The sequence below is a fragment of the Octopus bimaculoides genome, chromosome 1 (genome assembly GCF_001194135.2).
Source record: "Octopus bimaculoides isolate UCB-OBI-ISO-001 chromosome 1, ASM119413v2, whole genome shotgun sequence".
Lineage (NCBI taxonomy): Eukaryota > Metazoa > Mollusca > Cephalopoda > Octopoda > Octopodidae > Octopus > Octopus bimaculoides.
The window spans coordinates 134,758,262-134,781,585 of record NC_068981.1 but is presented as its reverse complement, the minus strand read 5'-3'; the positions used below and the strand labels follow the sequence as shown (position 1 = coordinate 134,781,585).

The window sequence follows — 23,324 nt, the reverse complement described above, 5'->3', positions numbered from 1 at the left end:
CTCGGTCCGTAGTCATCGCCTCGGTGAGGCCCAATGTACGAAGGTCTTGCCTCACCACCTCAGCCCAGGTCTTCCTGGGCCTACCTCTTCCACGGGTTCCCTCAACTGTTAGGGTGTGGCACTTTTTCACGCAGCTATCCTCCTCCATTCTCACCACATGTCCATACCAGCGCAATCGTCTCTCTTGCACGCCACAACTGATGCTTCTAATGTTCAGCTTTTCTCTCAAGATACTTACACTCTGACGGGTATTCACATTGACATTACACATCCAACGGAGCATACTGGCATATGCCAGTGAGAAAACGGAAGAATGTTGTGAAAACTGACAGAAAGCTAAATGTGTCCCAAAGGATTCTGGGAACATACTGGTAAGACCACATGACCAATGAAGACATTCTAAAGAGAGTTGACACCAGACCACTAAGTAAAATAATCAGAGAATGAAGATTAAAACCAGCAGCTCACATATTCAGGCTAACAGAACAGTGTCAGACTAAAACAGCTTTTAAATGGACACCAACAGAGAGAAATAGAAAGAGAGAAAGTCTGAAGAGCTATGTGGCATAGCAATTGACATGTGAGAAGCCAATACTATATGTCCGGATGCAAAGAAAACCACAGGCAACAGAAACCAGTGGCATCAACTTGCTACACAATGTGGTTGAGGGTATAGGAGGAACTGAACCAAATTATTAACACCACTGTAACTTTACTTCTCTAACCTATTTTTTAATCAGAAATATCCTTATTTTTATTAACAATTCAGTATAAAACGTTCTGCATAGAATGGATGCATTCACATTCTTATTTCCTCCATAGCCAGGCTTTGTAATATTTAAATTTATTGTTTCAATACTTCTGATTAATGCTGTATTCTACATAAAAATATAAAATATATAATGTGAGTGAAAGAGTATGTGTGTGTTTGTGTAACTTAAGCTCTTCCATTCAAGTAAACTTAGTCTATGTAGAGTATTAGCACAATGCATGTAATAAATCATTTTTTTAATCTTTAGTTGATTTACTCCTTATACTCAAACTAGTTCCAATTGCTATAAACATTCACAGTTAATGTTGTCTCACTGAGAATTTATTACCACATTCAATCTTTTCCTGCTTTCTCTTACAATGAATTAATCAGTGCCCCATAATCCTTTCCAGGTCCTTTATGACTGGTCAGAAGACAAGATAAGATTATTCCCAAACCACTGGCCTGAATATTCATAGCAAAAGGGACTTTGATAAGAAGCAGGTTGTAACATTAAGCTGAGCAACAGATCAAGCTTACTACTCAGTGTATGTAGTTAACGAATAGGAAAAATTATTATAATTCCAGGCCTCTGTTGGTCAAGATTGGGCATATATCTTCTCATATATGCACAAACCTGAGAAAGATTTTATTTTGAGCAAGGCTGGCACTCAATATAGCTTGGCTCCTGCCGACTAGTCTCACTCTGTCTTCGAAATACGAATAGCCATGTAGCTCCTCTACAGCAAGCATCTGCCCTGTCCTTACACTTTAACTCCTTATTTCCTAGCATAAAGCCACTCTCCCTCTGGATTCATAGTCTTGTGAGCTGCATGGCAACCTTACTAATACCAGTAGCATGAAGTGGTTGGTATTAGAAAGGGAATCTAGCTGTAGAAACAATGCCAAAAGAGACACTGGCTTACAGCGCTGTCCTTGGCTAACCAATGCCAGCATGGAACATGGACATTAAATGCTGCTGTTGATGATGATTGTTGTCAGAACACAAAGAACTCAAACAGGTATCACAAAGCATCTTGCCCAGCCCTTTAACAGTTGTGCCAATCCACCACTCTGGATGGCCACATTTTTTTTTATCAACCCTGAAAGGATGAAAGGTAAAGTTGATTACAGTAGGAAGTGAACCCAGAGCGCATACAGTCAAGGTAAAGTCAGTGAGGCAGCCTATCTAATGACCCTGCCATTTCACTACCATACATGTATGTACATGCTTATACTTTTATATCAGAGAAAATATTATTGTTTTTTCATCTCTATATGCTTTATCATTATTTTTTGAAAAGTTATCTTTGCTTTTTAGTGTTTAAATAACAAAATTAAATACTGAGGTAATCTTGACATTTCAAGTGAACTTCACTGTTGTTAACCTTTTGTTCAGTTGGCATTTTGTACTGTTTGTTTTTGGAATGGTCACTGATAACAGCAGTGGTAAAATGCTATAAATGGTATTATCTGGAGTTAGTATTATATAGCAATTTGTAATGCTGATATAGAATTATACCTGTCATTTGTTTGGTGTTAATTGTTGAACACCAAGGTTACAGACATTTCATCTGTGATTTTAAAAGAAACTCTTGACATTGTCCTATAAATTAGTCAATGTAGTTCATGATTGAATTATGATAGATTCCAATGTAAGATTTTGTAATTAAAGTTGTTACATGCAATAATCATGCCAACAAAGGAATATGTGAATACAGCAGGATTCTAAAGCTTCAGCATAAGACTTTATATAATTATTTATTTTACTAAATCTTCTATGCTATTTTAAATATGTAATTAAATTTATAGAGTTTAATATATTTGGTATTTTGATTTTGTTTTACTTAGAGCCTCAGTGTTTCCATTTTAAATTTATTCAACTTTCATAGCCAACAATAATTATTACACCATCCAACAATCACAATGATTAAGATTCATTTCTTAATTTATATACTTTATTTAAGTTCTTAATTTGATTTACATTATACCAATAATTGCTAAATCAATATGCAAATCATGTTTCACAGGTATCATGACACCTGTTTATCATGCAACGGCCTATACTAATAAATAAGTTCCAATTTAATTACTAACTCATTTAAGGTGAGAGTAATTAATAATGTGAAATAAATTAGCAGAAACGATAAGAGTGTTGTTATATGATAAATTGCAGCTTTCCCAAATGTAGAGATTAAAAATAAAGTTGATGAAAAAATATAATACATCAAAGTAAAATATATTTATCTAAATTCTCAAATATGGACTAAATTCTTCAGTTCATATTCTTAGAATATGAACACCTGAACATTGCTAACATAAATTAATGAGCTAAATAAATGTTTGGCAAAGGATAGCTGTTAATTCTCAAGGATTGGTTGTAAATTACTATAAATGCAAACTAATTAAATTTTAATAGTTAATGATATTTAAATTGATTCTACAAAGAATGTGTTATGACAATCAATTTAATCAAAATGATATTATGATTTATTCATGAATTCAAAGGTTCAAATTTAAAAAAAAAAACAAAGCAAAACAAAAACATGGCTATGATTAGGACAATAATGGGCAAACAGCCAAACATTTATTTTTAGGAGCTTGTCAATAAATTTATATTTGATAACCATCAAGTGGGCATACACATCATGACATCATCAGAATAGAGCCAGTTAGTTCTTGGAATGATTTAGATAATGAACCAATTAAAAGGAAAATTTCAAAAAGAGATGAACAATTACTTTAATATTTCCAAACTAATTTTTAGTTTCCTGCCTCAAGTATAAGCTGATAGAATTGAAAAGTATATGATTATATACTGAAGTGGAGATATGTTTAGGAACATGTATAACTGTGTGGTTTAGAAGTTCACTTCACAACCTTCTGGCCTTCAGTTGAGTTCCACTGTACAGCAACTTGGAAAAGTTTCTTTTATTATTACTTTGGGATGGCATATGCTTTGTCAATGAAACTGGTAGAGTGAAACTACACGAAAACCAATAGTCTGTCTGTCTGTCTGTCTCTCTCTATCTGTCTGTCTCTCTCTATCTGTCTGTCTCTCTCTATCTGTCTGTGTGTGTGCTGTGCATGTACTTACTTCTAAAACAGGAAAAAGTTGGTGATATGAAGAGTATCCAACATTAAAAATACTACCTCAAATAAGCACAGAAAAAAAAAACCCAGATGTAATGCAAATACTTATTGGGAATTATATCAATTTGTATATAGTGCAGTGGTGGGTTTCAGAAACTTCATTCTGGAGATGGGAGCTTCCAGAGTGAGCCATGAAGGAAATCAAAGTCATAAATGGAGACCCATTAAAAGGATTGAATGAAGTATTTTTTTGATTAAATAAACTATTTATAATGTGTATGTATTTTTTTTTTTTTTTTGACGAGCAACATTCTATGTAGTATTTACAAGGATGCAGAGGTTTTCAGAAACTAGAAAATTATTTTGAAATATCACCTGTAGGACTATAAATATCTAATAAAGAATAAAGAGGAACTAAATACAAATAACTTCAAAATATGAACAAAATGAAAAACTAGTTTTACATCTTCAAGGAGATCTAAAAATTAAAACAAATGGTGGAGGCTATAAGAAGAAACTGCAAGAGAAAGTATAAAGAAAATTTGAAACTTTATTAAAAATGGGACTACAAAATATCATGGTAGCAAGGAAAAGTTCCTACATGGCCAATACTACCAAGTCTGAGGAAAAGATGTAAAATTTAGGAAAAAATTAACATTAGATGAGAAGCACAGGAAACAAAGCTGAGGTCAAAGGTGTTTTGATAACAGCACAAGAAAAAGCCTTCCCACCAGAAATGATCAAAATTGTATTAGCCATGTATGTATCATATGTAATGTATGTGCTGTCAACAGGCTTGTTATTGTGGTATTTGTCCTGAGGTAACTCTCTTATGGACTAGCTGTGTTAAAAGCACAGTATATATAAAAAAGATGAAAATTCATCCCATGTATGTTGTATATGTGCATCTGTATGTATGATAGACAGTGTTTTTAACACATCAAATCCATAAGAGATGTTATCTCAGGATAGCTACCACAGTAACTGGCCTAACAACAGTGTATATACATTAAGCATGATACATAATTCTAATTTAATATTGCCTTAAATGCATACTCTGGATACCAAAATCATACATTAAGGCAACAGGGAATTGCAGAAAATGTAGAGGCTGTAAAAACGGAGTCAATGACATATGTCTCACAGTCCAGTCTTAATCACAATGGAATATATAAAGAGACCTGGCAAAGATGGAGCTTTCATAGAGCATAAACTATTCCATGATTATGAAATATCCACAGAAAATGGTCTCAGAGAATGACAGACAGAGATTATACTTTGAGATGTTCCAATTTATACAAATAGATTAGAACAAACCATCTGGATATTATTGTCAAAGACCATAATAAAAAATATATCTCTAAATTGATATACCAATTCCAACAGATGACAAGATATTTCTAAGTGAAATGTAGAAATTATCCAAATATAAGGATCTGGAAATGTAGAAAACTAGATGTGTAAACAGAAACATTACCCATAATAATAAGTGCTGTGGGAATGATAAAAAAAGACAGACAAATTTATAACCAAAAACTCTAAGACTTACCCACATGACATCATGTTGAGATTAGGGTTTGAAACAGGATTTAAACTCAGAGTGTAAAGAGTTGGAACAAATACCACAAGGTATTTCTTTCTGATGATCTAATGATTCTACCAATCCATGACCCTAAGAATAATAATCTTTTTCTAATTTACGCAAATGGCCAGAAATTTTGGGAGGAGAGAGTCAGTACATAACATTTAATTTTATTCACTTTGAAAGGATAAAAAGAAAAGTTGATCCCAACAGAATTTGAACTCAGAATGTAAAGAACAATACCAACACCCAATAATAATAATAATAATCATAATAATAATGTAGTACCAGGTAGTGACTCTCATGGCTTCTTATCTTAACTGATTGGAAGTGTCATCATGTACATTGTTTTGTCTTGGTATAAAAGATGGGCTACAGCAAATATTCTGCTCAATACCACAGATCTGCTTGTCAGTTGTTTGACCTTAACTAGTTGAGCATGTCCCTTAGTGGCTGACGATATGTGCATCTCTGATCATGAGCAGAGTAGTGGGGGAGCATCATAGCCATGTGTTGAGAGGAATTCTTTGGGGTTTGGATAATTCAGCTCTGGAAACATCCTTAAACAACCCTTAATCAGGGACCTTTTAAGTGAGATGGGCTACTTGGCCTGAAGAAATTCTAACTGGGCCCCACCTGCGAGGTCATGTGCTGTTTGTCTTGATATGAAATCACCATGTCGCGCACATATGGTTGTGATGCATGTGCTTAGTGTACCCTTATCAGACAGGCAGTCATTGTGAGTATACCGGGCTTCATATATTTTACCCCAGTGTCAATTTGATGGCATGCAATGCTCTCTCACTCAATAATAACAATAATAATAATAATAATAATAATAATAATAGTAAAATAATAATTACAATAGCAATAAGACCAGAGATGTTGAGGGAGAGGGTTATTAGTGTTCAAATGGGATTTGTTTTATCAACCTCAAAAAGATGAACAGCAAAGTCAACCTCAGTGAAATTTGAACTCAAACCATAAAACTGGCAGAAATGCTGTTAAATATTTTGTCCAGCAAACTAATGATTCTACCAGCTTGCCGCCTTGTAGTAGTAGTAGTAGTAGTCATAACAGTAATAATAATAATAATCCTTTCTACTAAAGGCACAAGGCATGAAATTTTCTGGAAGGGGACTAGTTGGTTACATCAACCCCAGTGTTTCACTGGTACTTAATTTATCGCCCCCGAAAGGATGAAAAGCAAAATTGACCTCAGTGGAATTTGAACTCAGAATGTAGCGATGGGGAAAATACCACTGAGCATTTTGTCCAGAATGCTGATTCTGTCAGCCCACCACCTTAAAATAATAATAATCCTTTCTACTATAGGCACATGGCCTGGATTTTGTGGGGAGGGGGACAGTCAATTACATGATGGATATACTGGGCTTCGTATATTTTACCCCAGTGTCACTTTCATGGCATGCACTGCTCTTTCACTCAGTAATAATAATAATGATTTCAAATTTTGGCACAAGGCCAGCAATTTCAGGGGAGGGGATAACTTGATTACATTGACCCCAGTAATCAACTGGTGTTTAATTTATCAACCCCAAAAGGATGAAAGGCAAAGTTAACCTCAGCGGAATTTGAACTTGGAATGTAGTGACGAGTGAAATACTGCTAAGCATTTTGTCCAGCATGCTAACGATTTTGCCAGCTTGCCACCTTAAAATAATAATAATAATAATTATTATTATTATTATTACATCGACCCCAGTACTCAACTGGTACTTAATTTATTGACCCTGAAAGGGTGAAAGGCAAAGTTGACCGTGGCGGATTTGAACTCAGAACATAGCAACAGGTGAAATGTGGCTAAGCATTTCGTCCAGTGTGCTAATGATTCTGCCAGCTCGCCACCTTAATAATAATAATAATAATAATAATAATAATAATAATAATAATAATAATAATAGTTCTTTCTGATTTTGTCACAAGTCCAGTAATTTTGAGGGGAAGGAACAAGAGGATTGATTACACTGGCCTCAGTACTAGACTGGTACTATATTTTATCAATTCCAAAAAGGCAAAGTTGAGCTCAGCAGTATTTGAACTCAAAATGCAAACCACCAGAAGAAATGCAGCTAAGCATTTTGTCTCATGTGTTAATAATTTTGCCAGTTCACTGCCTAAAGAATAATTCTTACAAATTTCAACCCGAGGCCAGCAATTTTAGGGAGAGAAGGTAGTTGATTACACCAGCCATGGAGGGATGAAAGACAAAGTTAACCTCAGTGAAATTTGAACTCAGAGCATTAAAAGCCAAAAGAAATGCTGCCAAGTATTTTGTCTGATTATCATTATTATTATGTAATCAGTAATTTCCATTGAAACTGTGAATGAACCAATATTTGTAAACATTCGCATTGGGTAGCATAATTAAATTTAGTGAAGTGATCTTCAGCTTCCTGTTTTTATTTGATAAAATCTAGAATAAAAGAAGTTAATTTTTTTTTCTCCTGTAGGCTACAGAAATTTTATAATTTCTTTAAAATGCAATGATAAAAAAAAAAAAAATATCTATACATCAGCAGCTTTAAGTGCATGATTTACATTTTATTATGTCAGTAGAAGTAAAACACATGTGTATTAAATGAGTTGATATGTAAATAACTAGTAAATTTTAAAATAGAGTAGGTTTGATGGCAAACAAACTACTATTTCTCACCGACTGCTTCAAGTACATCATGCTATCACATTGCCAAAAACATCTGATCTGACCCATTATACAGTCTTGCAAAACAATATTGACACCATTTGGCAGATAGTACTTAGTTAACCTCCCATAATTATAGTTATGTGCTAAAGTCATTAAAAAATATCTAGGTTATGTTTCCTAATAAAAAAGGAAAAGACGTAATAACTTTGTATTGTCTTTTTAATATAGAACTAAATCTAGAGTTAATTTCTCAAACATTTAAAGCCAGTTTCTCATAAAACCTTTTGGTAACAAAGTAATTAAGAAAGAAAAGTATTTATCAAGTACGAATAGTATTTAAATAAGTGTACAAAATATATTTAGCATAAATATTTCATTAATTCATCTGGAAGGTAGTTTTTTTAAAAAATTGAAATGTGTTTGATATTTGGGTAATATATATACACCTTGACCTTATTAAATTAACCCATTATCTACCAGTGATCTCATATGAGATCACTTAAAAATTACAAATTTCATAATTATCTGCCAATATTTACACATATCTAACCTTTTTGCTATATCTACTAGGTATATTTCTCTGATATTCAAATGAGGTTTGCTAATTTTTCACCTTAATATCTCGCTTATTTCTATTTAAAATGTTATTTTGATCATTCTAAGGCTGTTTTATGCTAGAAATCAAAGTTTCATAAAAAAATTCCAGTTAATAGAATTATGGGAGGTAATGGGTTAACAATGACATATCTTGCTAAATTATATTGTTCTTGGAGAGTTTTATGTACACATACATTTATTCATCATATCAAAAAATAACAGTCTACTTGAATTTCGCCTAGTAGCTGATTGCAACAATGTGTGGATTTGGTAGACAGAAACTGAAAGAAGCCCATTGTGAGTGTGTGTGTGACTCATTACCTTCATATTGCATGATAGTTGCAAAATAAGTGTTACTGTCACACAAGCAGTATCCACTTCCAATCTTCCAAGAAAACATATTTGGTCATTTGAAATAACACCTTAGTCGGAAACAGGTGAGAGTTGGCAGCAAGAAAGGCATCTGGCCATTGAGAATCTATGTAATGCAAGCACAGGGAAATTGGCAATAAAAAGATGATAATGATATATATCACCTTCCTCACCATCACCAGATATCAACAGTTATCTGCATGAAAACTAGAGTATAATTTAAGCCACATTGAACACTACCCTTCAGACACATATTTAACAACACAAAAACAAAACCTACATTAATAAGAGGTTTTAATGTAATGGAATGTTCAAGAAAGAAGTCAAATTAGTTAAGAACAGTTTATAGGTATTTTAAATAGTTAGAGAACTTTTACTAGAACCTTTGTGAATAGGGAATGTCCTACAGCAGTGTTAAGAACACAGAGATGAACAGATTATTTTAGATAAAGATGAGAGAATCTGAAAATCCAAATCCTTGATTCTTTGCAACTGTAATTCTCTAATTTATGAAGCTACAGAAATTGAGATTGAATATAATTTTGATGCAAAGCTTGTTTTAAGCTTATTTCTTCAAATACAGGTAATATTTACTAAGACAATGAGCATCAATGAAATGAGCAAATAAGAGAAAGAAGGTAAAGATGATCTTATATTATTTCTCTTCATATTATTTCATTTCATAGCAAATAGTCCTAAGTTTGAAAAAGTAAGTGTAATACTAGAGGAACTTTATGTCTATTTGTGAAATGTCTGGAGCAAAATCCCTCTTGATAAGAGCTTTTAGGTTCTCATCCACAAAAGACATTTTACATAATGAAATCAAAATAATTAAACAAACATTAGTTAGAAACAGATACTTAAACATGTTAGTAGACTAAGCCATAGAATATTATAGAAACAAATTCATTTTCACATATATAAAAAATACAATATCCAGTAGAATAAAATAAGCTATATATATATATATATATATATATATATATATAAAAGTTACTACATGAACCAAAATGTACTTATTTATAGAAAAGATACATTATAAAATGCTCCCATAAAACTGCATTATTCATACCTAATTGTAAAGTAACAATATATTACAGATTTACCAGAATGAAAAGAAAACATCCTCTTCAACATAAAACCATAAGCCTGCAAGTCACAGAGCATACTTTAAATAACCAGTGATGATAAACCCATTCTAATGTAAATACGAAAGTAGTAAACTCCATGACTAAAACTGTTGCAAGGGACATATAAATGCAAAACTTTGTCACTAAGTGACCATACATTTACAATACTAAGCCATTGTAGCATATTGCACTGCAGAATACAAGACCAAGCTTGGCAGAATTGTACAAAAGAAAGAAAAAATTAGCCATGGAATTGTTATAAATAACAAATTATAAACAAAGTCATTTGTTGGTACTGAAAGTAACAAAAATAACAATATTTTAAATCCATAAATAATGATATCATCCATATAATATATGATTCTCAGGAATTTTAACCATAAAAGAATGGCAATAAACAAATGGCACTAATAATCATTCCTTCCACAAGATACAAAAGATCTAGAAACTTAACATATTATTTAGGAACCTAATTTTTTACAAATATAATATAAAGGACAATTAAGGAAATGTCTTAATAAAAATAGCAAACTTGAGTAATGCTTCCAATATAAGAAATAATGTTTTGGACTATTAACTTCATCCACTGAAATGAAACAATTTTTGTAATATTTATATAAATACAATATTTTGATAGGCTTGATCTCCAACCATCATCAGGTAACTTATACCAGGATATATGCATGCATCTGCAGATTAGTGAATCAGAGTGTTATTATCCCGAGATTAGAAATAAACATTCCAGTGAATTCAATCAGGTAGAAGGAATATATTTAGGACTAAGACATATGATGATGTTTGGAGAGCAAACTGATCAAAATGTAGTGTAGATAGCGATATTAATATTCTAAAATGATTATATATGTATATATATATATTTCTTTTTTTCTTTTACTTGTTTCAGCCATTTGACTGCAGCCATGCTGGAGCACCGCCTTTAGTTGAACAAATCGACCCCAGGACTTATTCTTTGTAAGCTTAGTCCTTATTCTATCAGTCTATTTTGCTGAACTGCTAAGTTACAGGGACGTAAGTACATCAACATTGGTTGTCAAGCGATGGTGGGGGGGGGGACACAGACACACAAATACATGATGGGCTTCTTTCAGTTTCTGTCTACTAAATCCACTCACAAGGCTTTGGTTGGCTTGAGGCTATAGTAGAAGACACTTGTGTAAGCACAGTGGGACTGAACCCAGAACCGTGTGGTTGGGAAGAAAGCTTCTTACCATCCAGCCACTCTTGCACCTATATACATACATATAACATAAATGTATCTGTTTGAGAGCATAAATAAGAAAAAACTATTTAATAAATGTAATAGTTCAAAGAACATTTGTATATACAGGTAGATGTATGAAAGAAAATGCCAGTTACACTAGGATAAATATATAAACATTTTGTGAATTAATGCACTTTACCGGAGTGTGACAAACTGATATATGCATATATATATATATATATATATATATATAATTGTTAAAGAGGACAACAAATGTTAAGGCAAGGTAAACATCTCAAGTCATATACATTATCATAATTGGAAAAAAATTCTAAGTCTTACAGCTGTTTCTGAGATATCCCAGAGTATGTGATATTCCATCTTCAGAGACAAAAAGGGAAAATGAGAAGGGTATAGATTAATGAAATGATTACATAGAGGACAGGAGTAAAGGAATTAAGAGATGAAGAGAGAGAAGAAAAGGAAGCATAAAAGTTCACATTCTGTTATTGAACATTGATATGTTCGTGTCTTTTTTTCTGGATGTTTACAATATCAGGACTTTAACCCACATGGATCTACACAGGATTGCACTTCTACAACATTGGAAAATTGAACTGTGAACTTTTACGCTTTCTTTTTCTTCCCTCTCTTCATTTCCTAATTCCTTTACTCCTGTCCTCTATGTCATCATTTCATTAATCTATACCCTTCTCATTTTCCTTATTTGTTTCCAATGACGGAATATCCCATACTCTGAGATATCCTAGAAACAGTTGTAAGACTTTGAACTTTTGTCCAATAATAATAACGTATACGACTTGAGATGTCTACCTTGCCTTAACATTTGTTGTCCTCTTTAACAATTATATATCCGCTGCATTGGAAATCTGCAATGGCTCCATAACTACCATCTTGGCTGTAACCTTGGAGCCCTAGTAATCCGTTACAGCACTAACCTAGTGTACCTAATCATTTAGATCACCTGTGAAATAAACCTCCATACTTTGTGTGTATATATATGTGTGTGTGTGTGTGTGTGTGTGTGTGTGTGTGTGTGTGTGTGTGTGTGTGTGCGTGTGCGTGTGCGTTAGACACACAAATTTGCACTATATCAAAGAAATAGCAGGTTTGCTAGAGACTAAGCTTTTTGTTCTTTTGGAACTACATTTCTTATTTAGTATCATATATGCTACAAATCAATAAGTAAATGAATATATACATTAACTTTTTCAGGGTCAGTATTTCAACTGTCACATATAAGAAGAAAGATTAAATAGCTCAGATATTCAATGGTACTAAGGCTATTGTCTTATTGTCATTGCTCTATTGTCCAAATGAAAATAAGACTTTTAAAAAGGATTTGTAATATAATAGTTGCTGACAGTCTTGAATGTATGAAGTTTCTTTCAGAAAATAAATACTATTTCACAATAAAGGTTCAAAGGTCTAGAATTAGTAGGAATTATATTCAAAATTAAGATTCATAGATGACAGTTGCCAAACAGCATCCAAGAAATCAAAATAGACCACTCAGAAGACCTTAATGATGATACGAAGATGGTTTAGTTAAACAATTTTAGCCAAGCTGGAAAAGAAGCATGCAATCAAAGAAAAATTGGAAGTGTATAACAGCAGTGTATAACATTTAATAGTCCAGTTAATACAGGTGGTATTCAAAATTTTGGACAATATGTTTTGTATTCCCTTATTGCTTTCCCTCATTAACTTTCTTCAACAAATTGAAATTTCTTATGCCGGATTCATTTGTTGGTGAGCTTAAAATGAGATATTTCCATCATAGTTGCTATAAAACATTTTCAGTTTATTTCTTTTGTTGTTGAATTAGACAGAAACAAACAAAATAAGAAAATCATTCAAACTGATCCAAGCAAACTAAAGGAATGTTTGAAAGATATTAAAAGTAAAATACTAATTTTATTTCATTTTTCTATTTGGTTTGTAAGATTCTTGATGTGAACTTACGTTGAAGCAAATTTTATTGTACCACAGGAGGGTCATTATGCTAATAATAAGCACATGCACTGGTCTAGTTTTACTTCTTTTCATTAACATTTAACCAATTAACTTCTCAATTGTTTGATTAATTGTTCAATCACTCAATCAGCTAGGTTTGTCAAAGTTCACCTAAAATGATTTGGGATTCTGGCTATTGCATGGTATGTCAGAATCTTGTATAGCAGTTTATTGTTTTCTAACAATATCCTTGCAAAGTTAAGTCTGAGAGATTCTTTTATTCTTTAATTCTTCTATTTTTTTTTAACAATACACTTTAAGGAGACTCTTGCATTGGCATGTCTATATTGATAAAGGTAAGGATTGTTGATTGTTCTATTCTTTGTGAAATAAAAGTGGTTTATACTTTAAAGGTTGTAAATTCAGTTTCTGGACCAAGTGATGTATTGTGTCCTTGAGCAAAATAATTTTCTTATTGCTTCAGTTTATTTAGCTGTAAATGAGTACCAGCTGGTTGCTGGTGTTGCGCTCTTCCTCTAGCTGTCACATCCTGGGTGTACTACTGGATCAAGGGTGTAGAAATGAGAGAGTATCTATGTCTGCTTGTGACTACATAGGCACTTAAAACAATTGCCTTCAATGCAGTACACATAACCAAGCCATATTCAGTTGCAAGTGACAGCTGGCTGTATTTTTGTACACTTAAATATTGCCAACTGTCAGCACACTGTGATTGGTCAGAATAGCTGGGTGGCAAGTTAATGTACTGTAAGGAAAATCAAGTAACCAAGAAATAAACAGCAAAGCTGTGGGAAAGTTTACTGCTCCAAAATAGAATTATATATATATATATATATATATATAACAAATAAAAAGGTAAAGGATTATTAATTTATTAATAAATTAATAATTAATAATTTTTACCAAGCACTTCGGTATGTAAACACCATTGCCTTTGTGAGTTACAAGTATTGCTATCTGTTGGAATTTTAGCACTTTAGCTGCTATTTCTGAACTCCGGTATGTGGTGAAGCAACTGTTGCTGATCCCTTAATTATGTTTATATATATATATATATATATATATATATATATATATAAGAAAATAATGCTATTACACACTCCTGAGCAGAATGTTAAACATCCTGGAGAAGTATAAACTGTATAAATTTAGTCAATCTAAATTTGTTCACAATAATACTAGAGGATATTTCCAAGACATTTTTAAAGAATTAAATGTAAAGCTTGAGTAATAATACTTACATATTGATATACTATCTTGGTTTCTAAAGAAGATAACTGAGTTAGGCATTCTGAAACAGATCTTGACATTTAAATCTAAGTTTTTTTTATAAACAGCATAATGTAAGTGGCATTAAGGGATTGGAAAATGTTTGGTAATGAAGGAGAATACTGATAACATAAATATTGGGAAGAATGAGGTAGCAAAAAGACTTTAGAGTCCCAATAGCTCAAATAGCATCTGTTGTATATATGTAGAGTGAAATTTGATACAAAAAGGACAGGAAAGGTAGTGTTTGACTGCTGATTAATACTAACAACTATGTAAGTTGAAGAGTAGCAGAAATGAAGACTTACTATAACTGGGTGCAATTCATTTGTCAAAGAACTAAAATACACGATATGGTCATGGGTGGAATACTTTTGATTATAGTCTACTTGATCAGGGCAGTCCTAGGGATAAACAACAACTACCATGATGAAAGAATGACAGCCCTCAGTTCAGTCATATTTGAAAGCCTCTTGACATAAAAAAAAAAGCAACAGTCATTCCTACAGGTAGGATGTCACCAGTTATGTATGTTTAGAAGATGGTAAATTCAGTGGCTTTGAATTGCTTCTAAATTTTATAGGATGTGCCCTTTGCTTGCATGAAGCTTCATAGCAAGACAGGAAGGGGTTATTTTTTCCTTTTAGGGTTTAGTGGTTAGTGGAGTGTGGGGAGTGTCACACTGAAAGAAAGTACTCATCTACCACATAAACAGGGTCAAGACTGAAATATGTTTACAATAATAGGTGTGAATTTAGAGATAGACAAACTTCTAAAGTGTGGACCGGGCCATATATGGGGTACAATATTTTGATATAAAAGAAAATATAATGACAAAGTGGTTAAAAAAATCTATAATTGAAGACATATAATTAAGGAAACAACAGCGGAGTTAGCCACACAAATAAGAATGGAGCCTTCATATTCAGTTGAACAGCTAGAAATAGCAACTAAATTCACTTCAATTTATACCCTATTGTTTTAAAGAGAGGATATATGGGATAATGTAGTTCATGGGTACTACACTATATTGGGAAAAAAGACAGGACAGTCACGGTTAGAATGTTTGTGATCATTGGTCTACTGAATTAAGGTTGAACAAGGCTAATTAACAACAAAAGCAAATTGATAAATTCTATTAAATCACAAATGCAGGCATGGCTATGAGGTTAAGAAGCTTGCTTTCAACTACATGATTTCAGGTTCAGTTCCAGCACATGACACTTTGGGTAAGTGTCTTCTACTATAGTTCCAGGCTGACCAAAGCTTTGGGAGTGGATTTGGTAGATGGAAACTGAAAGAAGCCCATCACATATGTAAATGCATGTACCTTTGTCTAGACATTACATGATGGCTGTAAATGAGCACCTCCATCATACAAGCAGTGTTGTTTGTTTGCAGTCTTCTGTGAAAAACATGTCTAGCTATAGGAAAATATTACCTTGCTTGGAAACAGATGAGGGTTGACAACAGGAAGGGCATCCAACTGATGAAAATCTGCCTCAACAAATTCTGTATAACTCATAAAAGCATGGAAAAGTGGACAATAATTGATGATGGATGTTAAAAGTGAGAAGTGTTGGACAGAATTCATCTAAGTAAAGATTTCACTCTTTAGAGAGGAAGTGAATTTAAAGGGTAATTAAATCCTGGGTAATTTGAAGGGTTGAGAATAATGGGCAGGAGACTCATGTCTTGGAGAAAAAGAGGTAAAATTTTTAGGTGGGTATGTAGAAGACATGGATTAGTATGGAGGGTACAGACGATGGTGTTAATGTGACACAAATAACAAACAGATTTTATTATATTCTTGTATACAAGAAAGAGAACAAAACCCTGATATGGATGAATATTGTAAAGTGCAAGAGTTGACCAGAAAAAAATACCATTTAAAAAATTAGATCAGAACAATGTAAACAGCTTGACAGTTGTAAATAAAGCAGGACAAGAAGTTGATAGATAACATAATGAATTAAGTGAGGGCTAGCATAGTTTATATAATAAACCAAGAAATTTTGATTAAATGATATCCTTACTGATGAGAATAATTATTACCTAAATTATTAATTCTGGTAAAAAAAAAAAAAAGCAAAGGAGAGAGCCCTGAAATTTTAATTAAATATGGAAAATATTTTAACTAATTAAATATAGAATGCAGTAAGGAGTGAGTCTGACCTTTAGTAGTGCTGTGAAAACTCTGCACATGTTTTGGTATTATTACACTTTATCAGCAAAACAAAAAAAGTCTGGCTGTTAATGCAGTTAGAATATTCACCTATGTTTCTGCAGATTTGTTTGGATCTTCTCAAAATAACAGAAATGATTAACATAATAGTACTGATGATAAATACTGGAAAGACTGAGAAGGAAAATGACAAAACAGATGAATAAAACATTTATGATCAACAGTAGCTAATGTCAAAAGTTACTATGGCATTTCATAAATTACTTATCCTTAAATACTAATGTAAAGAAAAGGGTCAACATGATATTTATCAGGCTTTCTTAAAGGGTTAGTCATGTCAAAGGTCAAGAAGTTATTGACCAAACAACAACAGAAGGTCAAGAATGTCAAAAGTCAACATGTTATTTATGAAGCAACAGTGATGTTTTTAAGAAAAGTTGGACATCTTATTTGTTTTTGGTCTTTTTTTTAATGTAAATTTTTATGGATCTTTTTTGTTTGTTTTTGTTTTATGTGATGTTTGCAGTCCTGCAGGAGAGCAAGCTGAAATCTTTTCTGTCAACAGTTTAAATAGAAAGAAAAGATAAAAATAAAACAAGGAAATAAAAACACAAAATAAAAAAAGATTTTATGCAAGTGTGAAAGATGAGATTTAAAAAAAAAATTTGAAAAGAAAGTACAATAAAGCAAAAAAATACATTAGAAAGAAACAAAATATAAATAGTGAAAAAGAATTTTTAATCAAAGATTGTGATTTGGTTTTGATTTCTTTTAAAAACTAAAAATAAATATAAAATATAAAAAACAATGAAAATTAAAATAAAATCATTATGAAAAGAAATATAAACATGACTTTAAAATCCAATCTGTATTTCATTTCTCAGTTTATTTATTTAATTTACTATTTTTTTCACATCTAATGGCTTCTCAAATCAATTTGTTGGTGGTTGTTGGGAAGGAAATGGCATAAACTGTTGATGATTGCTTTCCAAATGTGCCTTCTTTTTAGATGAAAAGAAAAAGTGTGAGAGAACAGATTGGAAACTGGAATTAGCAGCAGCAAATTATAATATATATATACATATATATATTTATATATATATATATATTTATCACAAGTGATAGCAACAACAATAACAACAACCACAACAACAACAATACCAGCAACAACAACGATATTTAAAAAGAAAAATTTGATTAAAGAAGAAATGCATGCACCAAGCCTATACCTGTTTCCACCTAGGATTGGTGTGGAAAGCTCACTTCTCTGTTGGACATGGCTATGAAATAACAATAATGTACAAAGTATGAATAACATATTCACTTAAAAACACACATGGGGGAATAGAGAGAGAGAGAGAGAGAGAGAGAGAGAAATGATTTCTTGAAATTTTCTTCCTTTTGGTTATAGAAACAAAATCTAAAAAAATAAATTTGATGAGGAAGAAAAAAAAATTAAAATATTATTTCAACTTCTTCAGGCTTAAAGAATTTAGCAGAATTGTTTTAAATTCACACAGACATTCAATAAGTTGTATATTCCTTGGTTTTTGATCATTTGATTCTTTGAAAAAGTAAATAAATAAATAAATAAAAGGGAGAAGAAAAAAAAAGAGTTTGATGATAAATGTATTGATCATGTTATTTACAGGAAGTGTGCATTACACACAAATGCTTTTGTCTTCTTGCAGAAAGAAAAACGTATTTTTTGAATTATACTTTTATTGTTATATATAATTTTATTTTAAATTGGCATATTTACAAAACAAATATTGAATATCTAAATATAAATCCATCTGTCTACCAAGGTACCTAATCTATCTACATATCTCCCCGACCACCAAACCTATTATCCACCTATCTACCTACATACTTTTCTATCTATTTACACTCCAACCTACTAATCTATGATTTTTTCTTTTATATTTATGCACCCCACCTAGCAACATATCTGACTGAGTGGAAGTAGATGCAAACACTGGAATGCAAATTATATTTATAAATGCATCCCCTTGAGTGTTAAAATGGAAATGAAATTTTTTGTGTTTTATGTAAAATATTTCCAGTTTCCCACTTATTTTTCATGAAGTCTGAAACAACAACAGAAGCAACTTATATTTCCTGGATAAAAGAACAAATGCCATTGACATGTCAGTATAATAAAAGAAAGAAAAACTTCAATGATACTTTATAAAATGGTTGTCTGAAACAAAAGAGGATAAGAGAAATTGGATATGCTTTTGATACAGTGGTTAAGATTTGAGGTCATGAAACAAAGAAAAGAAATTTTAGGAAAATTGAAGAGTCAATAACAATCATAAAATGTTAAGACAAATTTTCAACACAGACATTCAATCATACAGATGTTACATGTACATACATGCATTCAGTCATACAGATATACACGTATGCATATATGCTGTCATACAAATGCTCTTGTACACATACATGCACATATGCAATCAAACACAACACATAGACACTTACATATTTGTTCATGTTCACACTAAGTTTTGTATAAATCAGGAAAATACAGTAAATTAATGCTATGTTCTAAGAATGTTTCTTCTAACATAACTAAGGATTAATTTATCCTTGTGTGGTTAAGAAGTTTACTTCGAAACCATGTAGTCTAAGGTTCAGTTCCACTGTGTGGCATGTTGACAAGTGTCTTCTGCTATAGTTCTGGGCCAATGAAAGCCTTCTGAGTAGATTTGATTGGACAGGAACTAAAGAAAGCCTGTTGTATATATTGTATATGTCATATGTGTATTTGAGTGCATGTATATGTGTACCCTCAGCTAGAATCATATGATGGCTGTAAATGAGTATCACCATCATACTAGTGAGGTTGTTTGTTTCTAGTCCCCCATGAAAAAACCTATCTAGCCATAGGGAAATATTAGCTTGATCAGAAACAGGTGAGGGCTGGTTACAGAAAAGGCATCTGGCTCTAAAAAATCTGCTTCAACAAATTCCATCTGACTCTTGCAAGCATGAAAAAGTAGATATCAAATGATGATGACAGCAAATGCAAAAAGGACCCTCCCACACACAAAAAACTCCCCACTAATATAGCATAATTCTATTTAAGAACAGTTCTCATCCACAATCTCCAAAGTAAAAGGAAAAAAAAAAATTATGTACCAGTTAACAACAAATCAACATAAATCACTAAGATCACTCTGTATCTAAAAAATGGCGAAATAAGCATGAAACATGCCAAATTACCAGCAATACCAAATTCCTGTAGATTCAAATCTCATCTATCTTGCTAATTTCCATTGTAAACACTGTTCTAAGACATTGGAAATATGCAACATAAAGGAGCAAACTGATTGCAAAGTGATCCTAGCTACATTGCACCCTGTCAAATCAAACACAATGAAATATGAGCTTAGTGATTTCAGATCACATAGAAGATTGTTGTGGTTTGCTAGTGTTTAACCCTTGGTGTGATATGATCCAGGAGACCTACGATCAAAAGCATTCTAGTAATAACCATCCTATCTTTTATAAAAAAACATGACATAATGTATCTACAACTACACCAGATGTGTCTTTATTTTGAAGATTGAAGGGTGTGACTTGAGGGGGATTTTTGCAGCATTTTCAGTGAGTCAAGCGACTATGAAGAAACTCCCCTGCATTTCTCAGATAAGAGATTGCTATATTTGAAGTCTAAGATTTATGGATCACCTCAAAATATTTAATTGGTTACAACTTTGACAGAACTAACCAAAGCCAACTAACAATATTAACATTAAGTTATTCTCCTCGATTTCAGTTCTGATTAATTGTTGACTCCCTAAAACAGCTATGGGTTAGGGTTAGTCAATATGTAACAGAAGATGAACATGTTCATTTCTCTTAGATTTTCCTACAACCACAAAAATCAAACATACAAAAAATGGTTAAGAATCTGAAAACGCTTCACAGTCACATGATTTCTGATTCACTTCTGGTGAACAGCACTTTGAGCAAGTGCTTTCTATTACCTGGAGCAGAGCAATACTCTATGAGTGAATTTGATGGACAGACTCTGTACTAAGCCCCTTGTGTAGATATAAATGTATGTGTGAATTTGCATGTGTGTATTTCTCTTGTCACCATGAGAAGACAGTGGTGTCAGTGTTGACATTCCTGCTGACATTATGACCTGTCACTCTGTGCTTTTGAAGAGCTATGAAATATTATAATTCCTTAACTGAAAAACAGGTTTAGGGTTGGCAATGGGAAGAGCATCCAGTTGTAAAATCATTCTGTCTTAAATAGCTTCTCACTAACCTATGCTAGCACGAAAAAACCTATTAAATGAACAAATGAATGAATGATATAAATAAACTATCTCTGGCTAAGGATTTGGGGTTAAACTAAATAAAATAAATATCTTATCTTGACCCCAAATGTTTAAGATAATTGCAGACATTAACAAAACAAAAAGTACGGTAGATAGTGCTGTGTCTACCAGATAGGACTGACTACCTGTGGCTTATTATTGTAGAAGGTATTGCATTATCTAAGCATTGGTATAGAAATATATGACAGAAAAGATGGGAAACAAGTATTGGAAATTTTTACAAAGTCACTTGAAGGTAACTAGTAGCAGAAATTGGTACTAAACAATATTCTTGGGGTGAAGCCTCAAAATTACAAAAGACAGAAAATGAGAAGTTGTGGTGTTCACATATTTACTAATTTCATTAACAGAATAAGTGAAGGTAGTCTGACTGACAATCAAAAGCAGGAAGTAGATGCCACTGCTGAGAATTAATTACTGAGCCAAAGGTATTAATAGATATCAATTCTGTACAAAGGATTGAAGTCAAGTTTGGAAAAAGAGAGAAAATAGAATAGGGTGATATTTCCTACAAGTTAAATATTGACTTCTTGTATTAACACAAAGACACATGCTAATAGTAAAGTGTTTTGCCAAATGAATTAATTGCAGTTCAAGTGTGATATCATAATCTTTTAGTTTAAAGTAGTGAGCTGGCAGAATCATTGGTGAGTCAGGCAAAATATCTAGTGGTATTTCTGGCTCTTTGCATTCTGAATGCAAATCCTGTCAAGGTTGACTTTGCCTTCCACCCTTTTAGGGGTGGATAAAAATAAGTACCAGTTGAGCACTGAGATTGATATAATCAACAAACACCCTCCCACTAAAATTGCTGGCCTTGAGCCAAAATTATAAAGGATTATTTTTTAGTTAACCCAAAGAAGGGCTTTTGTGATATTTCTTCCAGCTCTTTACATTCTGAGCTCACATCCTGTTGAGGCCAACTCTGACATTTCCTCCATCAAGGGTCAAAAAAGTCAAAGTTCTAGTGAAGATCTGGAGTCAGTTTAATTGACTAATTCCTTCCCCCACATTTTACTCTCTGTTCCTTTGTTGGAAACAATTTGTTCTAGAGAACTCAGTATGTAAAAGGACATAACTAAAAATGTCTGAATGCTTTGCTGATTAAGATCCTCCCAACCTTAGGTCATACACATTTAGGGAGGAGTATAGTCAACCGCAATGAAACAGTATCTGACTGGTACTTTATTTCATCAACTCTAGAAGGATGAAAGGTAAAATTTCTTGTGACGTAATTTGAAATCGGAATGTAAAAGGTTGCAATTCATGGCAGATATTTTTTTAAAATAATTCACACATTTTTATAAAATAATTACATAATTATACAGACAAAGGCATGGCTGTGTGCTTAAGGAGTTCACTTTGCAGCTATATGGCCTCAGGTTCCGTTTCACTGCATGACACTTTGGGTACGTGTTCTCTACTATAGCCCTGGACATACCAATGCTCTGTGAGTAAATTTGTTAGATGGAAACAATATATGTGTGTGTGTGTGTGTCCACCACTTGACAATCAATGTTGGTTTGTTTACATCTCCATAACTTAACAGTTCAGCCAAAGACGCTGATAGAATCTCCCCTCTCACAGTACTTATTTTAAGTATTGCGGGGAGTTAAGATTTTGTCCAACTAATCCTACAAGATGGTGTACCAGCATGGTGATGGTCAAATGAGTGAAACTAATAAAAGAGTAAAGAGCACATTGTTATTTTTATATTTCAGACAAGGGCAGTCTCAATGAGTGTTACACATACACACAAAGACATTGGATGACTTCCATTAAGTAAGGATATATGAATGAATAAAAAATAAAACTGAGAATGACAAAAAAAAAAAAAGGAAACATTAGCAAAGTGACACACTGATTTCATCAAAAGAAGAAATAAAAACTGGTCAAGTAAAGCAGCAATGAAGACTTTCAATAGAATCAGGTATTAATTGTTAAGTAAAAGTGAAAAATAGCAGAAACCATTTTGGCTGAAATGGAGAATTAATAATTTTGAAAAGAATGATTGCATCTCAAGTACAATCAAATAACCAAATAAGATGAATTGTGATTAATAAACAAAACAAAGAAAAAAACATACTAAAAAGTAGT

At 32.5% G+C, this 23,324-nt stretch overlaps 1 protein-coding gene across 9 annotated transcripts in view; it reads right to left on the bottom strand.

Annotated features, from left to right (window-relative positions):
• Positions 1–23,324, bottom strand: part of LOC106871495 (band 3 anion transport protein) — a 762,999-nt gene that overhangs the window by 119,518 nt on the left and 620,157 nt on the right. For 7 of the 9 annotated variants that reach the window (XM_052970953.1, XM_052970950.1, XM_052970948.1 and 4 more), the window contains one exon: positions 18,097–18,147. The exons of the other annotated variants lie outside the window; for them this stretch is intronic. In XM_052970953.1, coding sequence (XP_052826913.1) covers positions 18,097–18,147 — 51 coding nt within the window. The remainder of the gene's footprint in view (positions 1–18,096; positions 18,148–23,324) is intronic. 9 annotated transcript variants of the gene reach the window in all.